Below are 18166 nucleotides of genomic sequence, written 5' to 3'. Positions count from 1 at the left end.
TTAAAAACATCAGATTGGGGAAGACTTCATGGGAAAGGAGGGTGATGCAGGAAGGGAGACAAGACTGCTTAGGCTAAATAGAGGTAAATGCATGTCATGCTTTTTTCCTTATTTAAGTAAGTTCACTCTGTGAGCACAGAGCCTGTTGAACTTTGGCATCTGGGGCTCTGACCACCTAGGATGCCATAACACAAGCAGGGGTTCTTTCTGTCGTCCTTTTGCACAAACATTGGGCTCATCAGCTCAGCCATTCCCCAGGTGCTTATCTGTGACCACTTGCAGGCGCTGAAATGGAATTTCACCACTCCCCGAGATGAGTATATCGAACAGCTAAAGATGCAGATGTCCAGCTGCGTGGCCAGATGGTTACAAGATGAGATGTTTCACTCCGACTTTCAGCATCACAACAAAGCCCTGGCTGTTATGGTTGATGTAAGTTTGGAGTAGAATGTAAATACATACGCTTGTTTTGTGGAGAGGTTTAGCAGTTAGAGTCCAGATTGAGGGGAGAGAGGCAGCTAGGTGGCACAGTGGATAGAGCACTGGCCCTGAAGTCAGGAGGACCTGAGTTCAAATCCAGACTCAGACCAAACACTTGACACTTAATAGCTGTGTGACCCTGGGCAAGTCACTTAATCCCAATTGCCTAAACAAACAAACAAAAAAAAACAGATTGAGGGAAGAGGTTGTTATTCCCAACTGAGATTTGGGTTTTATATTTGATCCGCTGTACCATGAAAAATAAACATTGAAACAGCAACATGAAGTAAGAAAATCTGCCCAGTCCCGGAATTGCCATCTATTTTCAAATGCTGTAGCTTCTCATAGCACTGGTGATGGTGTCATTAACATATTGCTTCTATCTCTGCCTCCATTGATTTTCAGCCACGTATTCTCTACAATACTTCCCTACTCTTATTTCTGGGTTTTCTCACCTGAGTACTTTTTTTATCAGTATAAACATCTACCCCATCTCTCTTCTCCTCCACCCACGTTGTGCCCATCTTGTTTCTTTTGAATAAAGTCTGTCCATCTAGAGCCATATTCTTGTGCTACGTTTCATCTCACAAAGTCTTGGTGACGCCTGGGAGTCCCATGTGCTTCATTGAGTCAGTATTCCCAGCTCTTCTTGCTTATACAAATCCTTCCGTACTTTCTAGACATGCCTCACTCACATTCACTTGTGAAGTTGATTATTTGAATCTAAAACTAAGACTTCACATTTGTTCAGTTCTCAAGCATTTTTAGAGAAGCATTGTAACATGTGAGATGAAAATCTGGCCTTTGAGTGCAAAAGAGCTGAGTGTAAGTCCTAATTTTGAGACTTATTGGCTTGGTGACTTGGGCAAATCATGTAACTTCTCTGACACCTAGGCAGATTACAGGACTCCAGACAGATACATTTATTCCTGTCATTTTGGGGCATACTCCATCCAAAGGCCACGTTTCATTCTGCTTAATTTAAATCTTAGTCTAGAATTCAAAACTCTTTCTCAGATACTATTTTCATCAGCTGTTCACTTGCCATAATTGCATTTCTTGTGTGAATTTCTTGTCTTCTGAGGACAATAGTGATGAAAACGCTGCCGGTTCCCCTAAGGTCTTGAGAGTCTTGCCCAAGACTTTCATAATCCTTAGCAATGATTTTTAGATCCTTTCTGCAGTATCACTTGTGTTAGTGGGAATTACCCTATGTAGTTAGTAGTCACCTGCCCAAAACTCTCCTTTCATCATGTCATTCCTCTGTTAAGGGACCTCCATTGACTTTCTTTTACCAAGTGTAAACAGCTCTCTCCACCTGGCATTCAAAGTGTTCCATGACATGATCCCTGGACAAGGGTCTCACCTGTAGGGGACCATCAAGTAAGTTAATGCTCACATACAATCTAGAAACTGACTTCCAGCACCTTCTGCCTTGCTCCTTTGCTACCATTCTGCCTCCATCACTGTAGAAATACAAGGGTGTAAAATAAAGATTGTTTTAGAGCTTTGTTTCATGTGTTTCTGTAGCAAAAACAACAATAATCACTAAGTACAGTCTCAGTGGTGATGAGTCTCACTGTACATCATTGCACTGGCCTTTGGAAAACAAATTAGACCATACCCCAAATCCTCTCTATCATGGTAAAGTTTTCAAGGCCTGGAACTCCGCTAGCATAGTCTTTGGAACAGAGGGTCTCATTTGTACCATAATGAAACAGAGGGATAGGACTTTTTCAGAGGAATGGCGTATTATAATGCTGTGTAAAAGAAGAGAAACATGAAGAGACAAGGTGGTCTATTGTGCTGTATTCTGGCAGTGGAGATGGGAAATCCCTGGGTTTGAATGATACTTTGTAGTAAAAGTAGCAGAATTTCAGAGGGGGCTTAGAGAATGTAGGGCAAAGGCATTCTTTGTTGTCTGTTAATTTGTTTGATTCCGTTTTCTTAAAAGCCATGGTCTTTTAATATATTTTATTTATTTCGTTCACATATTTGTTTTTGTTGATAGTTACGCTGTAAGTTGGGGAGGGAAAAACCTAAAATCAAGTGCCCGTAGTTTGCAGTGTTCAGCTATGGTACAATTAAGTAGGTATTTGATCAGTGAAAATGTATCTTTGATACAATTGGAGTTGTACTTTTTTCTTGTCTTTAAGCACTTGGAGAGTGAGAAGGAAGGTGTTATTAGTTGCCTGGATCTTATCCTGAAGTGGCTTACCCTGAGGTTCTTTGATACCAATACAAGTGTCCTCATGAAAGCTCTGGAATATCTGAAATTACTCTTTACTCTGCTGAGTGATGAGGAGTATCACCTGACTGAGAATGAGGCTTCTTCCTTCGTCCCCTATCTCATCCTTAAGGTAGTGTGGCATTCTTTCTCTGAAAAAAATTAGCCATTTTCCAGTATGATTATTCTTGTCTCCCCTCTATTCTTAGGTTGGTTACACAGTGTCACCCCTTTTTTTCTTTAAGAACAGAATATATAGAGAGAAAAAGACATAAAAAGTACTTTGCTTTACTGGATTTTTCTTGTTGATTAGGTTGGGGAGCCAAAAGATGTTATTCGCAAAGATGTTCGTGCCATCCTAAACCGGATGTGCCTTGTCTATCCAGCCAGCAAAATGTTCCCTTTTATCATGGAAGGAACCAAGTCCAAGAATTCCAAGCAGCGAGCAGGTATAGCATGTATCTTAGTTTGGGGCAAGAGTTCGTTGAGTTTCCTAAATGCTCAAGTAGCCAGCATTTGAGTAACTGCTGAATAAATGTACCTGCTGTGCATTGAACACTGAGGATGGTGAAAAGAGCAAAGTGAAAAGCAGGCTCCAGATGAATACCCTGTGTAGTTGATCCTAGTTAAGGTTACACATGGCGAGGACACACACTTTTTAACTGAGATTAGGAGATTGTAGATGAGTTGAAGCCTCATGGACTCATGGTACTAGGAGATACAGGAACTGCTCAGTAAACACCCTGGTGACAAAGCCAAGTGCCAGCTGCCCCACAGCCTTCCTACCTGAAACCCCGTGTGTTTCACGCAGGTGTTCTATAGAGGAGAGGCTGGCAGGGCTAGAGTAGTTGGGGGTTCAACATGTCCCAAGGGAGAATCTGTCCAGCAAAGCTAGGTTGCTGTACCAGGTGTCTCTTGGTCACATCTTGTGCTAGTCCAGCCTTTCTGGATGATTTTGTTGGGTTTTCTCTTTGATTTCCTTAGAATGCCTAGAAGAGCTAGGTTGTCTGGTTGAATCCTATGGCATGAACGTTTGCCAGCCAACCCCAGGAAAAGCCTTAAAGGAGATGGCTATCCACATTGGTGATCGTGACAACACCGTTCGCAATGCTGCCCTCAACACCATTGTGACAGTCTACAACGTGCATGGGGATCAGGTGTTCAAACTCATTGGAAATGTGAGCGGCCTTTTTCTCTTGGAGATAATCCTCTCGTTGGGGTGGTGTGGCTGGATGGTCCCCAGATAGCCTGGCGTTTATCTGAGCCCTTCAGTGTTTCGTAGATAACCCACTGAAGGAATTAAGCAAACTGACCGGCCTTGTGACAGACCTGAAACTGTAAATTAGAGGAGGTTTGAGAGTCTCCTTCTGGCTGTTTACTCAGAGCAGTTCACTAAACATGGCTGGACCTTCCACATAGCAATAAGGAGACCACTTTATGTCAATCAGTGTTAGACTGTTCCAAGTACTTTGAAATGTATTATCTAGCAGCTCTTGGGGTGGATTGAATGGGTGGAGGTTTAAAAATTCAGAAACTGAGACAAAAAGAAAGAGGCAGGTGATTAGTGGGGAGGAATAGTCAAGCTTCACATAGTACATATTTGCCCCTTTCATTGGTGCATTCTTACCAGGGTTGCTTCTCCTTTATTCTTCTACTAGTAATGTGCTCTCTATGACACTAGTTAGTTATTATTAGTAGTGGTTAAAGAGACTTCAGCTTTCTGTGCATTAACACAGTAAGAGCTTTCATCTCTATGGAGAGCCAGTTCTCACTTGACATAAGTGGACAGTTCTGCAGACCTCTCCCTCCCCTCACAGGGCTCCACGTGGCCCCACCCCCTCTGAGGCTCTGCAGGCCCGAAGCTAGACTGGCTTCAGGGCTTGGGGACCCTCAAGGACCCTTGGCACAGGCTGCCCCGCTGCTGCTTCCTGCCAGGAGCCAGAGTCCAGGCTTGCTTGGCCTAGAAGAGGAATTTGCGTAATGTGAATTTACATAGAGTGAGAGCTGTCTATATACAAATGTGGGCGTTATATCTGTTTCCTCATTTTTGATCTGTAGTCTTTGAAATCTAGTAGGGAGAACATGTCAGTATTCTAAGCCTACAGAGCGTAAAGATGCTTTAAATTCAACTTTGATTTGTCACACAGCTTTCTGAAAAGGACATGAGCATGCTTGAGGAGAGGATTAAGCGGTCAGCAAAGAGGCCAGCGGCTGCCCCGATAAAACAGGTGGAAGAGAGACCTCAGCGAACTCAGAACTTGAACTCCAATGCCAACATGTTACGCAAGGGGCCAGCTGAGGACATGTCCTCCAGACTCAAGTATGTACCAGGAAGTGACCGTCTGTGGACTTCTTTGTGGTCTCTGCCCTTATGCTCAGAGCCTGTCCCGTAATGGGATCTTGAGTTCTTGTAACCATTGTCTTGCATGACAGAGTGTCTGGGCAAATATTATGTAACAATGTTTGATCCTTCCGTCTTCATTGTCTTTGTCTTTGTCTCAAAACCTCTTCTAAATGGTATTGTGCCTTCTTTCACTGCTTCTCCGTGGACAGAATTATGTATCGCACTTACAGGATGTAAGTACTGCCTGCTAACTCCTGTTAGCAGGGCTCTTATATCTTTGTAACTTCTGACTTGGCTTCATCCCCTCTGCAGGGTGACTGGCTTAGAGTTTAAGAGCAGGGTGGTGGGGGTGTCCATAAGTGTGGACAGAGTTGAGTCTTCTCCCTGCTCACAGGCATCTGTAGCCTGACCACTCATACATGTGGCAGTTCAGTGCTGGGAGCCTCCAGTTATTAGCCTATTGTCCTCCTATGCACCATTATGCTCGATCATAGTTAGATTCTGTTTGGGGGCCACAGCCAATAAGCACACAATCCAGAACTGGCTCGGTGACTCCGAACACACGGCGTACGCTGCTGGGAGTCATGCCACAAGGATGATGTTGACTCCCGTGAACCCTTGAAGTGTTAACATCCAAAGTTCAAATGAGCTGGCATCCATTCCTTGCCACAGATGTTCCCTTGAAAAGAAGTAACTCCATCTCTGGGAGCTCTGTCCTGAGCACTGCCTGAACTGATCCTCATAATGAACCTATCTTTAATACCAGTGAATTTGGCAGGGGACATGGGTGGGAGAGCCATCTCTTTGACCTCTTATGCTTTGGTCACAAAGAGGTGGGCTCTGAGCCGGTTTGTGCTGCCGGATGTGTATGTAGACACAGTCTTGGTTCTTCTCCAAGTAAAACTACATGAATCTTTGAGTGTAAATTCACTGATAGCTACCTTTCCAGAATATCTATGAGTCAGGGCAGTTAACAGCTAAGAACCCTGATCAAGGTCTTGAGCCAATCAGGGGGGTTGAGTGAAACCAGAAGTTAAACATTTGCTTGGAAGCTTTTTGGCCCCTGGTGGGCCTGCTCATACCACTTGATGAAGAGATCCTACAGTCATGCAGTAAACTCCTTTTTGCTCCCTTTAGCCAAGCTCGCAGCTTAAGTGGGCACTCTGAGGCAGCCCATACAGTACCCCGTGAATTCCAGCTGGACCTAGATGAAATAGAAAATGATAATGGTACCGTCCGATGTGAGATGCCAGCCCTGGTCCAGCACAAACTGGATGACATTTTTGAGCCAGTCCTTATTCCCGAACCCAAGTAAGTCCAAACTCTTCCCTCCAGAAAATCCTGGTTTTGATCACCTTCAGTGGGGTAGGGATGGCAGCTTGACAAAGTGAGACATAAGCTGATGGGGGCTGATCTGGCCTGCATGATCATATTCCTGTTAGTAAGGCTTGGGCCTAACAGAAAGTGACTTTTTCTAGTTTGCCATTGGTGCCTGGCTTAGACAATTTATCTTCTTCCCCTTTCCCTGCTGCTGCCTAGGATTCGGGCTGTTTCTCCCCATTTTGATGACATGCACAGTAATACAGCGTCCACAATCAACTTCATTATCTCCCAAGTTGCCAGTGGTGACATCAACACCAGCGTCCAGGCCCTAACCCAGGTAAGGAGGCGATGTGTATTTGAATTGGAGCTCTAGCCTTTGACCGCGAGAGTGATGAGCTGCACATCAGTGTGGCCGCAGCATCCAGGGATGCAGGCCACACTCAGTATCCGTCTGGTGACAAACCAAGTGCACAGGGGCCAGCTGACTCGCGGTCCTCACTTGCTTTGTAGGGCGCAGTGCTAACTCGATACAACTTTTTGTGCAGGGCTAACAGGGATACTTCAGGGAAAAGTTCAGAACCTTGCGTTTTGTTATTTTGGGTCCTATAACAATATTGTTTGCATAGAACCTGATTTTTTAAATAAATTTTTAAATAAATCCTGAAAAATAAAATCCTAGATTTAGCCAATGGAGAAAACCTAGAAGGTACACCTTTTCATGTGTCTACCTTGGCTGATTTTTACATTAAACCCAGGCCTGCAGGAGATACCTTCTTGATCAGTGCCAAGTAGTATTTCATCGTTTGTCTTAGAAGAACATAATTGGAACAGCATATCTTGGGGTTTTGTCTTTAGATTGATGAGGTCCTGAGACAGGAAGACAAATCAGAAGCTATGTCTGGCCACATCGACCAGTTCCTGATTGCCACCTTCATGCAGCTAAGACTAATCTACAACACACATATGGCAGACGAGAAACTCGATAAGGATGAGATCATCAAGTTATATAGCTGTATCATTGGAAACATGATTTCAGTAAGGCTTTAACCCCCAGGGGAAGGGCTCTGTCATCTCTCACTTCTTCCATTCTGTTGGCCAGTGCATGAAGGTCCTCACAGGGTATCACCTGAGACGTCTAGAGGTGCACCTCATGCACTGGTTGCCACAGGGGACATTGTGCCATGATTCTGGTTATTGGGAAGTAAAATGAGCTACTTGAGAACTGTTTGGAACAGCTGTACCTACTGTCCTGTAGGTGCCCAGGAGTGCTGTGCTCACGTGGGTATGCCGGGGCATCGTAATATTCATGTAATACTATTTGTCAGATAGTCAATGTTTCTTCATTCTTTGAGCAATTTCTGTCACCCTCTTCTCTACATTTCTGGGGACGGAAGTCTGAACGTTCTTGCTGTTGTGAATGCTAGCTCTTTCAGATGGAAAACCTCGCCCGAGAGGCCTCCACTGGTGTCCTGAAGGACCTGATGCATGGCCTCATTACCTTAATGCTGGACTCTCGGATTGAAGATCTCGAGGAAGGACAGCAAGTTTTCCGTTCTGTCAACCTCTTGGTGGTGAAGGTGTTAGAGAAGTCAGACCAGACCAATATCCTAAGGTGCGACTTGAAACATGAACCAGGTTCTTCCCCAGAACACCTCGCCCTAGGGGAGAGGCCCCTGCACGGGAAGGATGGCACTGGTTCTGCTTAGGTTTGCCTAACAAGTTGGACTGTCCTCTTTTTGCTGACAAAAGTAATGAGTCTTTAATAATTGCCTGTCATTTTTGCTAACTGCTAATAATAGCTCAGGCAGTTATCTCATACAAGCTTGGCTACTTTGAAAAGAAAATGGACAGTGGGCTTAGTTGAAAGCATTTTCATTCATGCTTCTTGTTCCTTGTGGTAGGGACAGGCAGTGGTAAGTCTCAGAATGAGCTTACTTCACTCCTGCCCTTCTACCAAGGCATGTCAGTCAAGCCAATTCTTTGATGAATGAAACGACCCTTATTAAGCCTTTACTCTGTGCCAGGAGCTCTTGCACTAATTGGGGGAGGCAATACATAAAAAACAGTCATTGGCAGGGCCAGGAGGTTCTTAGGGTATGGCATTGGGTCAGTGGCAAGGCCCACGGGTCTTGAGATAGGGTAGGTGGTAAGACCTGGAGCTCTTAGAAGTCATTGGCAGGGTAGGCAGTGTGGCCTTCTGGTCTTCCATGCATCTCTCCTCAGATTCTGACTCTGAACAGTTGAGCAGTCCAGACAAGGGTGAGGGTAAAGGGCATGGGGCATCCCCAGGAGGGTTGCTCTTCCCTTCTCAGCCATCCTGGATGGGTTCTTGGATAGCCTTGGGTCTGGGAAGAGGGTGAAGGGAAAACGAGGAGGAGAAACCAAAGGCACTGAGAAGCCTTCCTGCAGACCAAGTAGAGACGGGTATAACAATGGGGAGGCCATTGGCCTTCATTGTCTTAAATTATGTGGCATGCCAAGTAGTGAACTCAGCAGGCTTATCATTTCCGAGATTGGTAGAGAGTGCCCAGCAGGATGTAGACCAGCTCTCAGCAGCCTTGGCCTCTAGATGTCATTCAGGGTGATTGATTGATGGTCTTTTTGTTTTTTAAATGCTGCTTCTTGTCTTCTCCCTAGTGCCCTGCTCGTTCTGCTCCAGGACAGCCTTCTAGCAACAGCTGGTTCTCCCAAGTTCTCTGAGCTTGTCATGAAGGTGAAGTCAGAATTCAGACAGGGATGGGGAGGAGGAAGGAAGAAGGGAGCAGGCATCTACATGGCACCTACCTACACTGTGCCAGGCACTTTCTACGAATATCATTTGAACCTCACAACAGCACTGAGAGATAGATGCTTTTATGATCCCTATTTTACACTTGGAGACACTGAGGGAGAGAGGTTAAATGATTTGCCCAGTGTCGCACATCTAGGAAGTGTCTGAGGCTGGATTTGAACTATAATATTCACTGTGCCTCCTCACTGCCTACAATGGTACTCAGTTCGAACTAAGATAATAAGGAATATGCTCAAACTAGACTAGTGTTCATTGTCTCCACACACAGTGGGTTTCCTATATCTTCCTTGTCCTAATTCAGGCCTAGGGAATAACTGAAAGCTGTCTTACATGTGTCTTCAAATGTACCCTCCTGACCACTCTACCCAACAAGCCTTCTCTTGTAACAGAAATTTTTTTTAATCCAACAGCATATCAGCAAAACTATCCACCCTACTGACTGCATCTGACAGCATGTGTAATGTGTCATACTCTTAGCCCCCCAACTCCCCAAATGGAGGGCGTACATCTCTACTCTTCTAAGCCAAGCCTGGCCATGATAATGCTGTGGTGCCCAGTTTAGAAAAGGGGCCACTGGAGGCAGCTAGGGGGTGCAATGCATAGAGCTCTGGCCTTGGAGTCTGGAGGAGCTGAGTTCAAATCTGGCCTCAGACACTTGACACTTAACACTTAAGTCACTTAACCCTGATTGCCTCACAGAAAGCCAAAAAAAAGAAAGAGAGCCACTTCTCAATGCTTGCTTTCTTTCCTTCTGCATTGCTAGAATTTGGCTGTAGCCTTGAGTTTGAATGTCTGTATCAAATATTTGACATGATTTCTTGTCAGAAGGAATGCTTCTGTTAGCAAGAGACCTTTTGGATTCTCTTCTGGGACAGGTCCATAGCACTGAGTTCTAACGTAATAGACCCTTCAGGCTAGATGCCCGCTTGCGCATTTCTACATCTGGGCCTGTGTTTTCTAGTCTGAGGGGTTTTGAGAAGCCCTCAAGTCAGGTGGGTGTTACCTTATGACCTCATCAACCTGAACCAGACATGGGCATGTTATTACCAGCCAAACTGTAGAAGTGATCTATGGGTCTTGCAGCAGAGGCCTGTGTTTGTCCCAGCTTGGCCTCTGACTCCTTTGTGTGGCTTTGGACAAGTCAGCACATCTTTCTGAACCTTAGTTTCCTTGTCTGCTGAGTGATCCCTGGGACTCACTATAAGACATGTGAGGAAAGGGTTTGTAAACTGGGAAGTGCCGTGTCTGGCAGCAGGGTGGCACTGATACCCCTTGGCCTTGAAAGGACAAGAGCTGGGAATCGGCATCTTCCACCAGACCTCCCCATGGGCAGCCAGTTTTTGGTTTTTTATTTTCGTTGGTTTGTTTTTCCCTGTGTTTCTAACAGTGTCTCTGGAGAATGGTTCGACTTCTCCCTGATACCATCAACAGCATTAATCTGGACAGGATTCTCCTTGATATCCACATCTTCATGAAAGTCTTCCCCAAGGAGAAACTGAAACAATGTAAAAGTGAATTCCCCATTCGGACCCTGAAAACTCTTCTGCATACCCTGTGCAAGCTAAAGGGGCCCAAGGTGAGCCAGAGAGATAACTAGCTTGCCACCAGCCAGCCCCGGACACAGCCTGGAAATGGCATCACTGCCAGTGGGACCCTCTCTTTTCTCCCCCAGATCCTGGACCACCTCACCATGATCGACAACAAGAATGAGTCTGAACTGGAAGCTCACCTATGCAGGATGATGAAGCACAGTCTGGACCAAATGGGAAGCAAGTCCGATAAGGAAACAGAAAAGGGAGCATCTCGGTTGGTGAGTGACGAGGCCAGAGCAGTGGTGCTTGTGGAGCACTAGAGAGACAAAGAGAAAGTCAGGGAGCCCTCATTCTAAGGGCAGAAACACACGGAGGATGTTTCAGCCGCTTGGTCCTTTGGGTTCACACGGATCTTTGTGCATCTTCTTTAATGGTGTTTCTGGTAATAAAACCATATTGGTTTCTGACGTTGAACCACTTGATAGTGCCAAGGACTATGATGTTAAGAGCGCTGCCTTGTGAATTATCGAGATTGTAGCTACTGAGAAGGCAGAAGTTGTAGAAGCTGAAGAAGTTTGCAGGCCAGGTAGCCACAAAGGTTGTTTCAGTGGCCTGTGGCTTTGGTGACCAGACTTGGAGGCAGGGTCATCGGTCAGGGTAGTGGGGTCGGCCCACGCTGGCGTTCCCAGGGCTCTAAGGCACGGGATCCTCGAGTGTGTCCTGCTGTTGAGGTGTTTGACCCACCTGGCACATGCTGTCTCTTATCTGCTCTAGCCACACTGACTTGCCTGCCCTACAGTGGCAGTGGATGGTGGGCATGGTGGGTTCCTTTTCTATAGAATTGGGAGGAGCCCAAGTTTCTCATACGAGTACATCCATCTAAACCTTTGTATTTGTGGGCAAGGTCACATGTAAGTGTTTTTCTTAGACCTCAAGAGAGATTTCTTGCCCGAGCATCAAGACCAAATAAATATGATGATCGTTAGTGTGTTTTGGAGAAATGGGCCCAGAGAGCCTTCAGCTGTAAATGGTACTGATCCAGCTCCTGGATTGGCTTGGCACACTGTCATCATCCCTGTGCCCAGTGCAGGCGCTGGCCTCTTTTAGGTCGTGTACAAAGCCAGAGGGCCACTGGGATCCTTGGTCTTAACTTTGTTTCATGTCCTTAAAACTCTTTAGGATGAAAAATCATCAAAGGCCAAAGTGAATGACTTCTTAGCTGAGATCTTTAAAAAGATTGGCTCCAAAGAGAACACTAAGGAGGTAAGAGGAGGCGGTCCAGACGAGAACGCTCTTCATGGAAAGAAGCTGGGCCTGCTGCTAATAGCGCTCTTGCTTCCTTTTTAATTCATCAGGGCCTAGCAGAGCTGTATGAATACAAGAAGAAATACTCTGATGCAGACATTGAACCCTTCCTGAAAAACTCCTCTCAGTTCTTCCAGAGCTATGTAGAACGAGGCCTCCGGGTGATAGAAATGGAGAGGGAAGGCAAAGGACGCATTCCCTCTTCGACAGGTAGAATTTCCTCCAAGTGTGAGGGCCATGAAGCTCCCCAGCCCAGGAATTTGTGGACACCAGTTATGTTGTCATTGTTTCCACAAAGGAGAAAATCACATGGGATTTATTGCTGGGGCCGGGGGGGGGGGGGTCAGGAAAAGATGGATAATTGAATTGGGGATAAAAGCCTTATGCGTTGTTTTTTTGTTTGTTTTTGGAGGGGAGCAGGGTGTTCATCCAAAGAAAGTGCTTGGCTTAGTTCCCTTAGAGGACCTGACTGTCTTAACTCCCCGCTACTATTAAACATTGTCCTATGGAATTAGATTTGTTCAGTTCAACAAACATCCGAGTGCCTCCTGTGTACAAAGTATTGGACTAGCTTCTTGAATTTCATTGAACAACTGAAAAGTGAAATTCCGTCAAGCCCACAGCATTTGCCTCACTGTCCACTGACTCCTCAGGACTCGCTCGCACAGAATGGTGTCAGAGTTGGGGAAGGCTCAGTTGCCCTCCTAGTTTTAAATGTTAGCAGCAAGATCCACATAGCATAATGTGGAGCTGTCAGGCACAGCTTTCTAAATGTACTCAAAGTTTCCATTTTCGGCTTCCTCTTAGAATATGTAACTTTGATGAGTTTGCTGTCCTGTTTGGAAGTAGGACTGCCCATCAAATAGTGTTTCCTGCCCCAACTGTTTATTATTCAGATATTCATCAAGGGTTTTGACTCTTCCTTTCCTAAAAGTCCCTCTCAAAACACACCTTCTCCTTGGGCCTTTGGGTGCCTTTCACAGGTTTTAAGGTGAATTCCTCTGCTTCCCAAACCAGCTGTCCCTCCAGACACCTGAGGTTCTGCCTCAATCCTGGAAGACCAGGGCTTCCTACAGTTTGCTCATTTATGTAGCCCCAGGAGTTCGGAGCGTCCATAGTCCCTGTGTTCTTTGGATGCATTTATCTTGAGTGTATTCATGAAGTCTTATTGCTAGGACATTCCTATGGTGTCCAATCCAGGCTCTGCATTTGAGAAATAAAAGCTGTCCTTTCTGGGAGATGGGCTTTGGGCTCTCTCCCTGAGCTGTGCCCTGGTGGGCTTTGGAGCCTGGGGACTAGATAACCCTCACTAGGACAAGGGTGCATGTGGACATGGGGGAGATCCCAAGGAGGGGCATGCACCAGCTGGCCACGAAGCCTGTTGCCTGACTGTTGTGTCTTGGGCTTCCTCCCTCTTAGGGATTTCTCCCCAGATGGAGGTATCATGTGTCCCCACTCCTACAAGCACAGTGTCCTCTGTGGGAAACACAAACGGAGAGGAGGTGGGCCCCTCCGTCTACCTGGAACGGCTGAAGATCCTACGACAGCGATGCGGTCTCGAGAACACCAAGGTAAGATTGGCCTTTCTCCTGGGCCGGGTTGGGGCGTCCATCCTGGCCGTGGCGCTGAGAATCTGTATCTGTCCTCTTCCCCCGTCAGCAGGACGACAGGCCTTCGCTGACCCTGCTCTCCAAGCCGTCGGTGCCTGCAGTGGTCTCCTCCACAGACATGCTCCACAGTAAGCTCTCTCAGATCCGGGAGTCCCGGGAACAGCACCAGCACCTTGATCTGGACTCCAACCAGATGCATTCGGCCACCACCTCCTCCTCCTCCTCCTCTTCCTCCTCCACAGCTGCTAACATTGATGACTTGAAAAAAAGACTGGAGAGAATAAAGAGCAGTCGCAAATGAGCCCCCCATGCGCTCCCCGGCTTTAATTCACTCAGCTCCAAGTCTTCATAGTTCAAGCAGCCTGCCTGGGCCTAGGCCCTACAAGCTGGTTTTCTGTCTGACACTGCGGATCTTGGGGGAGGACAGAGTCCCTGTGGCACAAGTCTCTTTGTACATACTCTGCTTCTCTCTGGGAGCCTCCTGCCCATAGAAGACTGTCTGTGTATTAGTTTAGTGTACAGACCTGTAAACAGCCGCCCTTCTCTGCTCAGACTCTGTTCTCATCTCTTTTTTTTAATTGCTATCATTTGTAAAGTTGACTTCATATTTCCTAGCTCTTGACTATTAGAAACTCTTTAGTGGTTTTCCTTTGAGTTTGTGAGCTCTCCTCTGTAACCCTAAAGGGTCGGTCTATTCTGTACGGACGCATGGCATGATAAAGCTAATTTAAGTGTCTTTTGTAAATAAAGTTTGCATTAACTCTAATTGTCTGCCAAGAGCCAACCCTGTAGTTGAGAAGGTAGAGCTCGCTGTTGCCTGGAACATCCATGACTTAGCTAGCCACAGGCAGATGGGTCACTTCGGGTGCAGTGTGACCCTTGTTCCTGGCTCCCGGACGCAGGACATGCACCCCATCTGCCTGACTCCCGGAGGCTCCAAGAAGCTCCGGCCGCCTCTGTTAGGGGCTCCTTCCTCAGCTTCTACGCTGGCTTTCCGGCTACTGCCTGCGCTAATGGAGCTCATTAGAGTTCTGGGCCCTGCGAGCTCATTGCTCTTAGCGTGGTTCACCTCGTCTTCAGATGAAGAGGAGCCCTCTCCTGTGACTGTGGCACATCTGCCCTCGGGCATCTCACCACTTGCCCATCTACCCATCGGCCCCAGGACAATGCCAGGGGCTCACTCAGTAGAAGTGGTTGTTCTCGGGATCATTTAGGTGAAACCCCTAGGATACGGGCCTGCAAGCTGGGGAGCAGCTTGGAAAGCAGCTCTTTAGGGGCCTCGGGCCCTTGGCCGCCTCAGTGGCTGCCTCAGGGCCAGTGGGCATGAGGATGGCCTTTCTGCTCAGTGAGGCAAATGGAATCGTCAGCTCTTATCTAAGGAGTGCTGTAAGTCCTCCCCAACACTTAAATCATAATAAAGGGGACTGAAGACCAGTTCAAAAGCAGCTGATGCATGTGTGTGCAGTTTAGTGAGAGAAATTGGAGTGAAACCTGTTCATAGCATCTTAGGCATAATGGTAGCACGTGCTCTGACGTGTGCTTCCCCACAAGCCAGGCAGGGAGCTGCCCTGCGTATGTGCAGTTCACATTGTCTGCTTGGGGCTGGAAGCGCAGACCAGTGGACTTCCCAGCCCTGAGCAGCATCCTTCCTCAGTGGGCTTTAGCTTCTCCTTCTCACCAGCCCTGTCTTGTACAGTGTGTTCAGTGGCCTGATTAGCCCCGCTCTGCGCTACCCGAGCTACACTGCCCTGGTTCAGTGGGAGCCCTTGCTGCTGTTCCCCCGTCACAGGGGAAAAGAATTAAACACCTGCAGTCTAGAGAAGGAGATGTGCATTGCAGTTTATTCAGCATCCAAGGACTGACTGAAAACCAGCAAGCCCTGAAGAAGCCCAGAGAGTGAAGCCGTCTCTGTCAAGGGCTGATGGTCTGCCCAGTAACAGAAAGCCTCGGGGCAGCTAGGTGGCTCAGTGGACAGAGCACCGGCCCTGAAGTCAGGAGGACCTGAGTTCAAATGTGGCCTCAGACCAAACACATGACAGTTACTAGCTGTGTGACCCTGGACAAGTCACTTAACCCCAGCTCCCTTTAAAAAAAAAAAAGACAACAACAGAAGGCTTCTCCATCCACTGCTCGGAGAGCCCCTGGGAAGGCCACACCCTAAAAGGCAATCAGACCCCTTGTTTTATTAAGGCTTTGCACAGGTGAAGTGCTTTACAGTCTACAGTGTCCACTCATCTGGGAGCCAGATCTTGTCCTGTGGGGGTAGGGACACCTCTGGTTCTTTGCGTTGGGCTGCTTCTAGATTCTAATTCTTTATGGTGTACCTTGAGCAGGGCTTTAGTCTTGGAAGGGATTTCCCGTGATGATGCCTGGAAAGCGGTGTGTCACCATGGAAAGAACACTTGTTGTGAAGCCAGAAGACCTCCTGGCTTCTCATCCCACCTCTGAGACTAGCAACTGTTAGAACTGTGGGCGAATCAAGTCACCAAGCCACCTCCATTTCTTTACTTGTAAAACGGGAGAGTTGGGGTTGATTTACTTCCAAGCGCCTTCCAGCTCTGTGACACCTCCCCCCTTCCTTCACCTCTGGGCCCCGGGAGAAGGCTGGAGAGGGCTGAGGGAGGTTTGTAGGAATACTTTACTGTTTCTGACTCTTTAAGCCAGTCATGCCTGGGGCAGGAGGAAAAGCAGGCAGAAGATGTAAGGTCTCAAAAGTATAAATGTGGTTTTCAGTTGTTTCAGTCCTGTCCACCTCTTCCTGACCGACCCCATTCGGGGTTTTCTTGGCAAAGACACCGAGTGGTTTGTCATTTCCTTCTCCAGCTCATTTCACAGATGAGCAAACTGAGGTCAGCAAGGTTGAGTGACTTGCCTAGGGTCACACAGCTAGTGTGTATCTGAGGCCGGAGTTGAGCACAGGAAGATGAGTCTGGGCCAGGCACTCTATCCATCTCAACAGATTCCCAAAGAGGGACAGATGAGCTGCCCAGGGAGAAAATGGGTTCTCAGTCGTGGCGACTTTTCACACGGGCTGGATGACCTTTGCCAAGGATGTGCCAGTAATCTTCAGGGATGGCTGAGGGCACATAATTTCCACGGCCCATCTCGGCTCACACAGGGTGGTTCCGTAGTAGAACTATCAAAGGAGCAGCAGCACCGGCTTGCACCTCGAAGCCAGTGCAATGGAGAGGCAGTGTTGCATTGTGGCTAGCTGGGTGACCCTGGGCAAGTCACTTCACCTGTGAGCCTCAGTTTCCTCATCTGTAAAACAGGGATAACAGCACCCACCTCCCCAGGTTGTGGAGATCCAGCGAGATAATCATTGTAAAGCGCTTCTCGTGGTGCCTGGCACATAGGGGGTGCTACGGAAATGCTAGCTGTCGTTGGGTCTGTTGTCCTTGATGCGCCTTCTAGCCGTTGCTCCTAATTCCCTCTTCCAGGAGAGCTGCTGTCCCTCTCCCTGCCTCCCCCACCACCACTGTAAGGGGCTTGCTGAAGCCAAGCATCCTTTGGTCAGTAGGCGTGTGGCCCAGACCCCCTCCCCCACTCCTCACTGCGCCGGTGGCCCTCCCAACCCCCCTCCTATGGTGTGGGGGCCAGAACGGCGCCCAGGACGCCATCTGGAGCCCGACTGATTCAGAGGACAGACCGAGGGGCAATCGGTCTATGTCTGAAAGGTGTGCTGCCCGAGACGCTGCATCATACCGTTGCCACCTGGTGAGCTGCCATCCCTCCCCTGTCTGGCCATCCCTCATTCATCTTGCTGTCATGAGAACCGGTTTCTGAACCCAAGTAAACGCTAAGCTATGGGCCAGTCCCCAAAAGTCTCAGGACAGTTTTAAGCTTCAAAAACTTTAGAAGTGGGGGAGAGAAGATAACACGACCTTGTACCAGGCACTGTGCTTTACAAATATACAACAATCCTGGGAACAGGTAGTGTTATCCCCATTTTGCAACTGAAGAAACTGAGGCAGACAGATGTGAAGTGACTTGCCCAGAGTCACACAGCTAGTAAGTGGCTAAGGTCAGATTTGAACTCAGCTCTTCCTAACTCCAGGCCCAGCACTCTATCCACTGCGCCACCCAGCTGCCCTGTGTATACAAGCTACAACTACAAAAAGCAACATTTGAAAGATTTGATTTTTAAAATTTTTAAATGTTGATGTTTCTTTGTAAAACTCAACATGGTCACTATCTTGTGAACTTTGTTAAAAAAAAAAAAACCAACTCATTAGCTGCTCCCCAGGGACTAAGAGGATTGCCTTGGTAATCCCAGCCTTAAGATCATGCGAAGAATGAGGTTTGGAGGCAGAGGGGACGGTGTGGATGCGACCCCACAAGAAAGCAGCCCAACAGAGACAGATGAGGTCACTGGAGTGGCTCAGCAAGGGGACCTCTTCTGCACATCCCCAGGTCGGAGAAAGTTCTGTACAGAAACTGGTCACCGGCAGTGCAGAAAGACGGGTCCCGTCTTGTTCAAATGAAGGTCATTCAGAATGCACAAAGCTAAGTAAATGTAAAAGTTTAAACTCTCCAATGGTGGGGTGTGTGTAG

The 18166-nt window shown here is 47.4% G+C and overlaps 1 protein-coding gene and 1 non-coding gene across 2 annotated transcripts in view; both read left to right on the top strand.

Annotated features, from left to right (window-relative positions):
• The window catches only part of CKAP5 (cytoskeleton associated protein 5), a 97015-nt gene extending 82637 nt beyond the window's left edge, over positions 1-14378 (top strand). The window contains 16 exon segments of the mRNA XM_078148538.1: positions 283-432; positions 2637-2840; positions 3021-3156; positions 3692-3885; positions 4855-5027; positions 6189-6362; positions 6591-6711; positions 7230-7409; positions 7799-7986; positions 9012-9087; positions 10553-10741; positions 10838-10975; positions 11877-11960; positions 12053-12212; positions 13422-13573; positions 13662-14378. Coding sequence (XP_078004664.1) covers positions 283-432; positions 2637-2840; positions 3021-3156; positions 3692-3885; positions 4855-5027; positions 6189-6362; positions 6591-6711; positions 7230-7409; positions 7799-7986; positions 9012-9087; positions 10553-10741; positions 10838-10975; positions 11877-11960; positions 12053-12212; positions 13422-13573; positions 13662-13913 — 2571 coding nt within the window. The 3' untranslated portion in view covers positions 13914-14378.
• Positions 6756-6865, top strand: LOC144455532 (small nucleolar RNA SNORD67). The gene has a single exon (XR_013484253.1). It is a non-coding gene; the product is annotated as a small nucleolar RNA SNORD67 (small nucleolar RNA).
• Positions 14379-18166: the final 3788 nt, after the last annotated feature.

This window comes from Phascolarctos cinereus, unplaced genomic scaffold (assembly GCF_003287225.1).
Source record: "Phascolarctos cinereus isolate Bilbo 61053 unplaced genomic scaffold, phaCin_HiC Scaffold_9;HRSCAF=440, whole genome shotgun sequence".
Taxonomy (NCBI): Eukaryota; Metazoa; Chordata; class Mammalia; order Diprotodontia; family Phascolarctidae; genus Phascolarctos; species Phascolarctos cinereus.
This window is presented reverse-complemented; position numbering and strand designations above follow the sequence as displayed.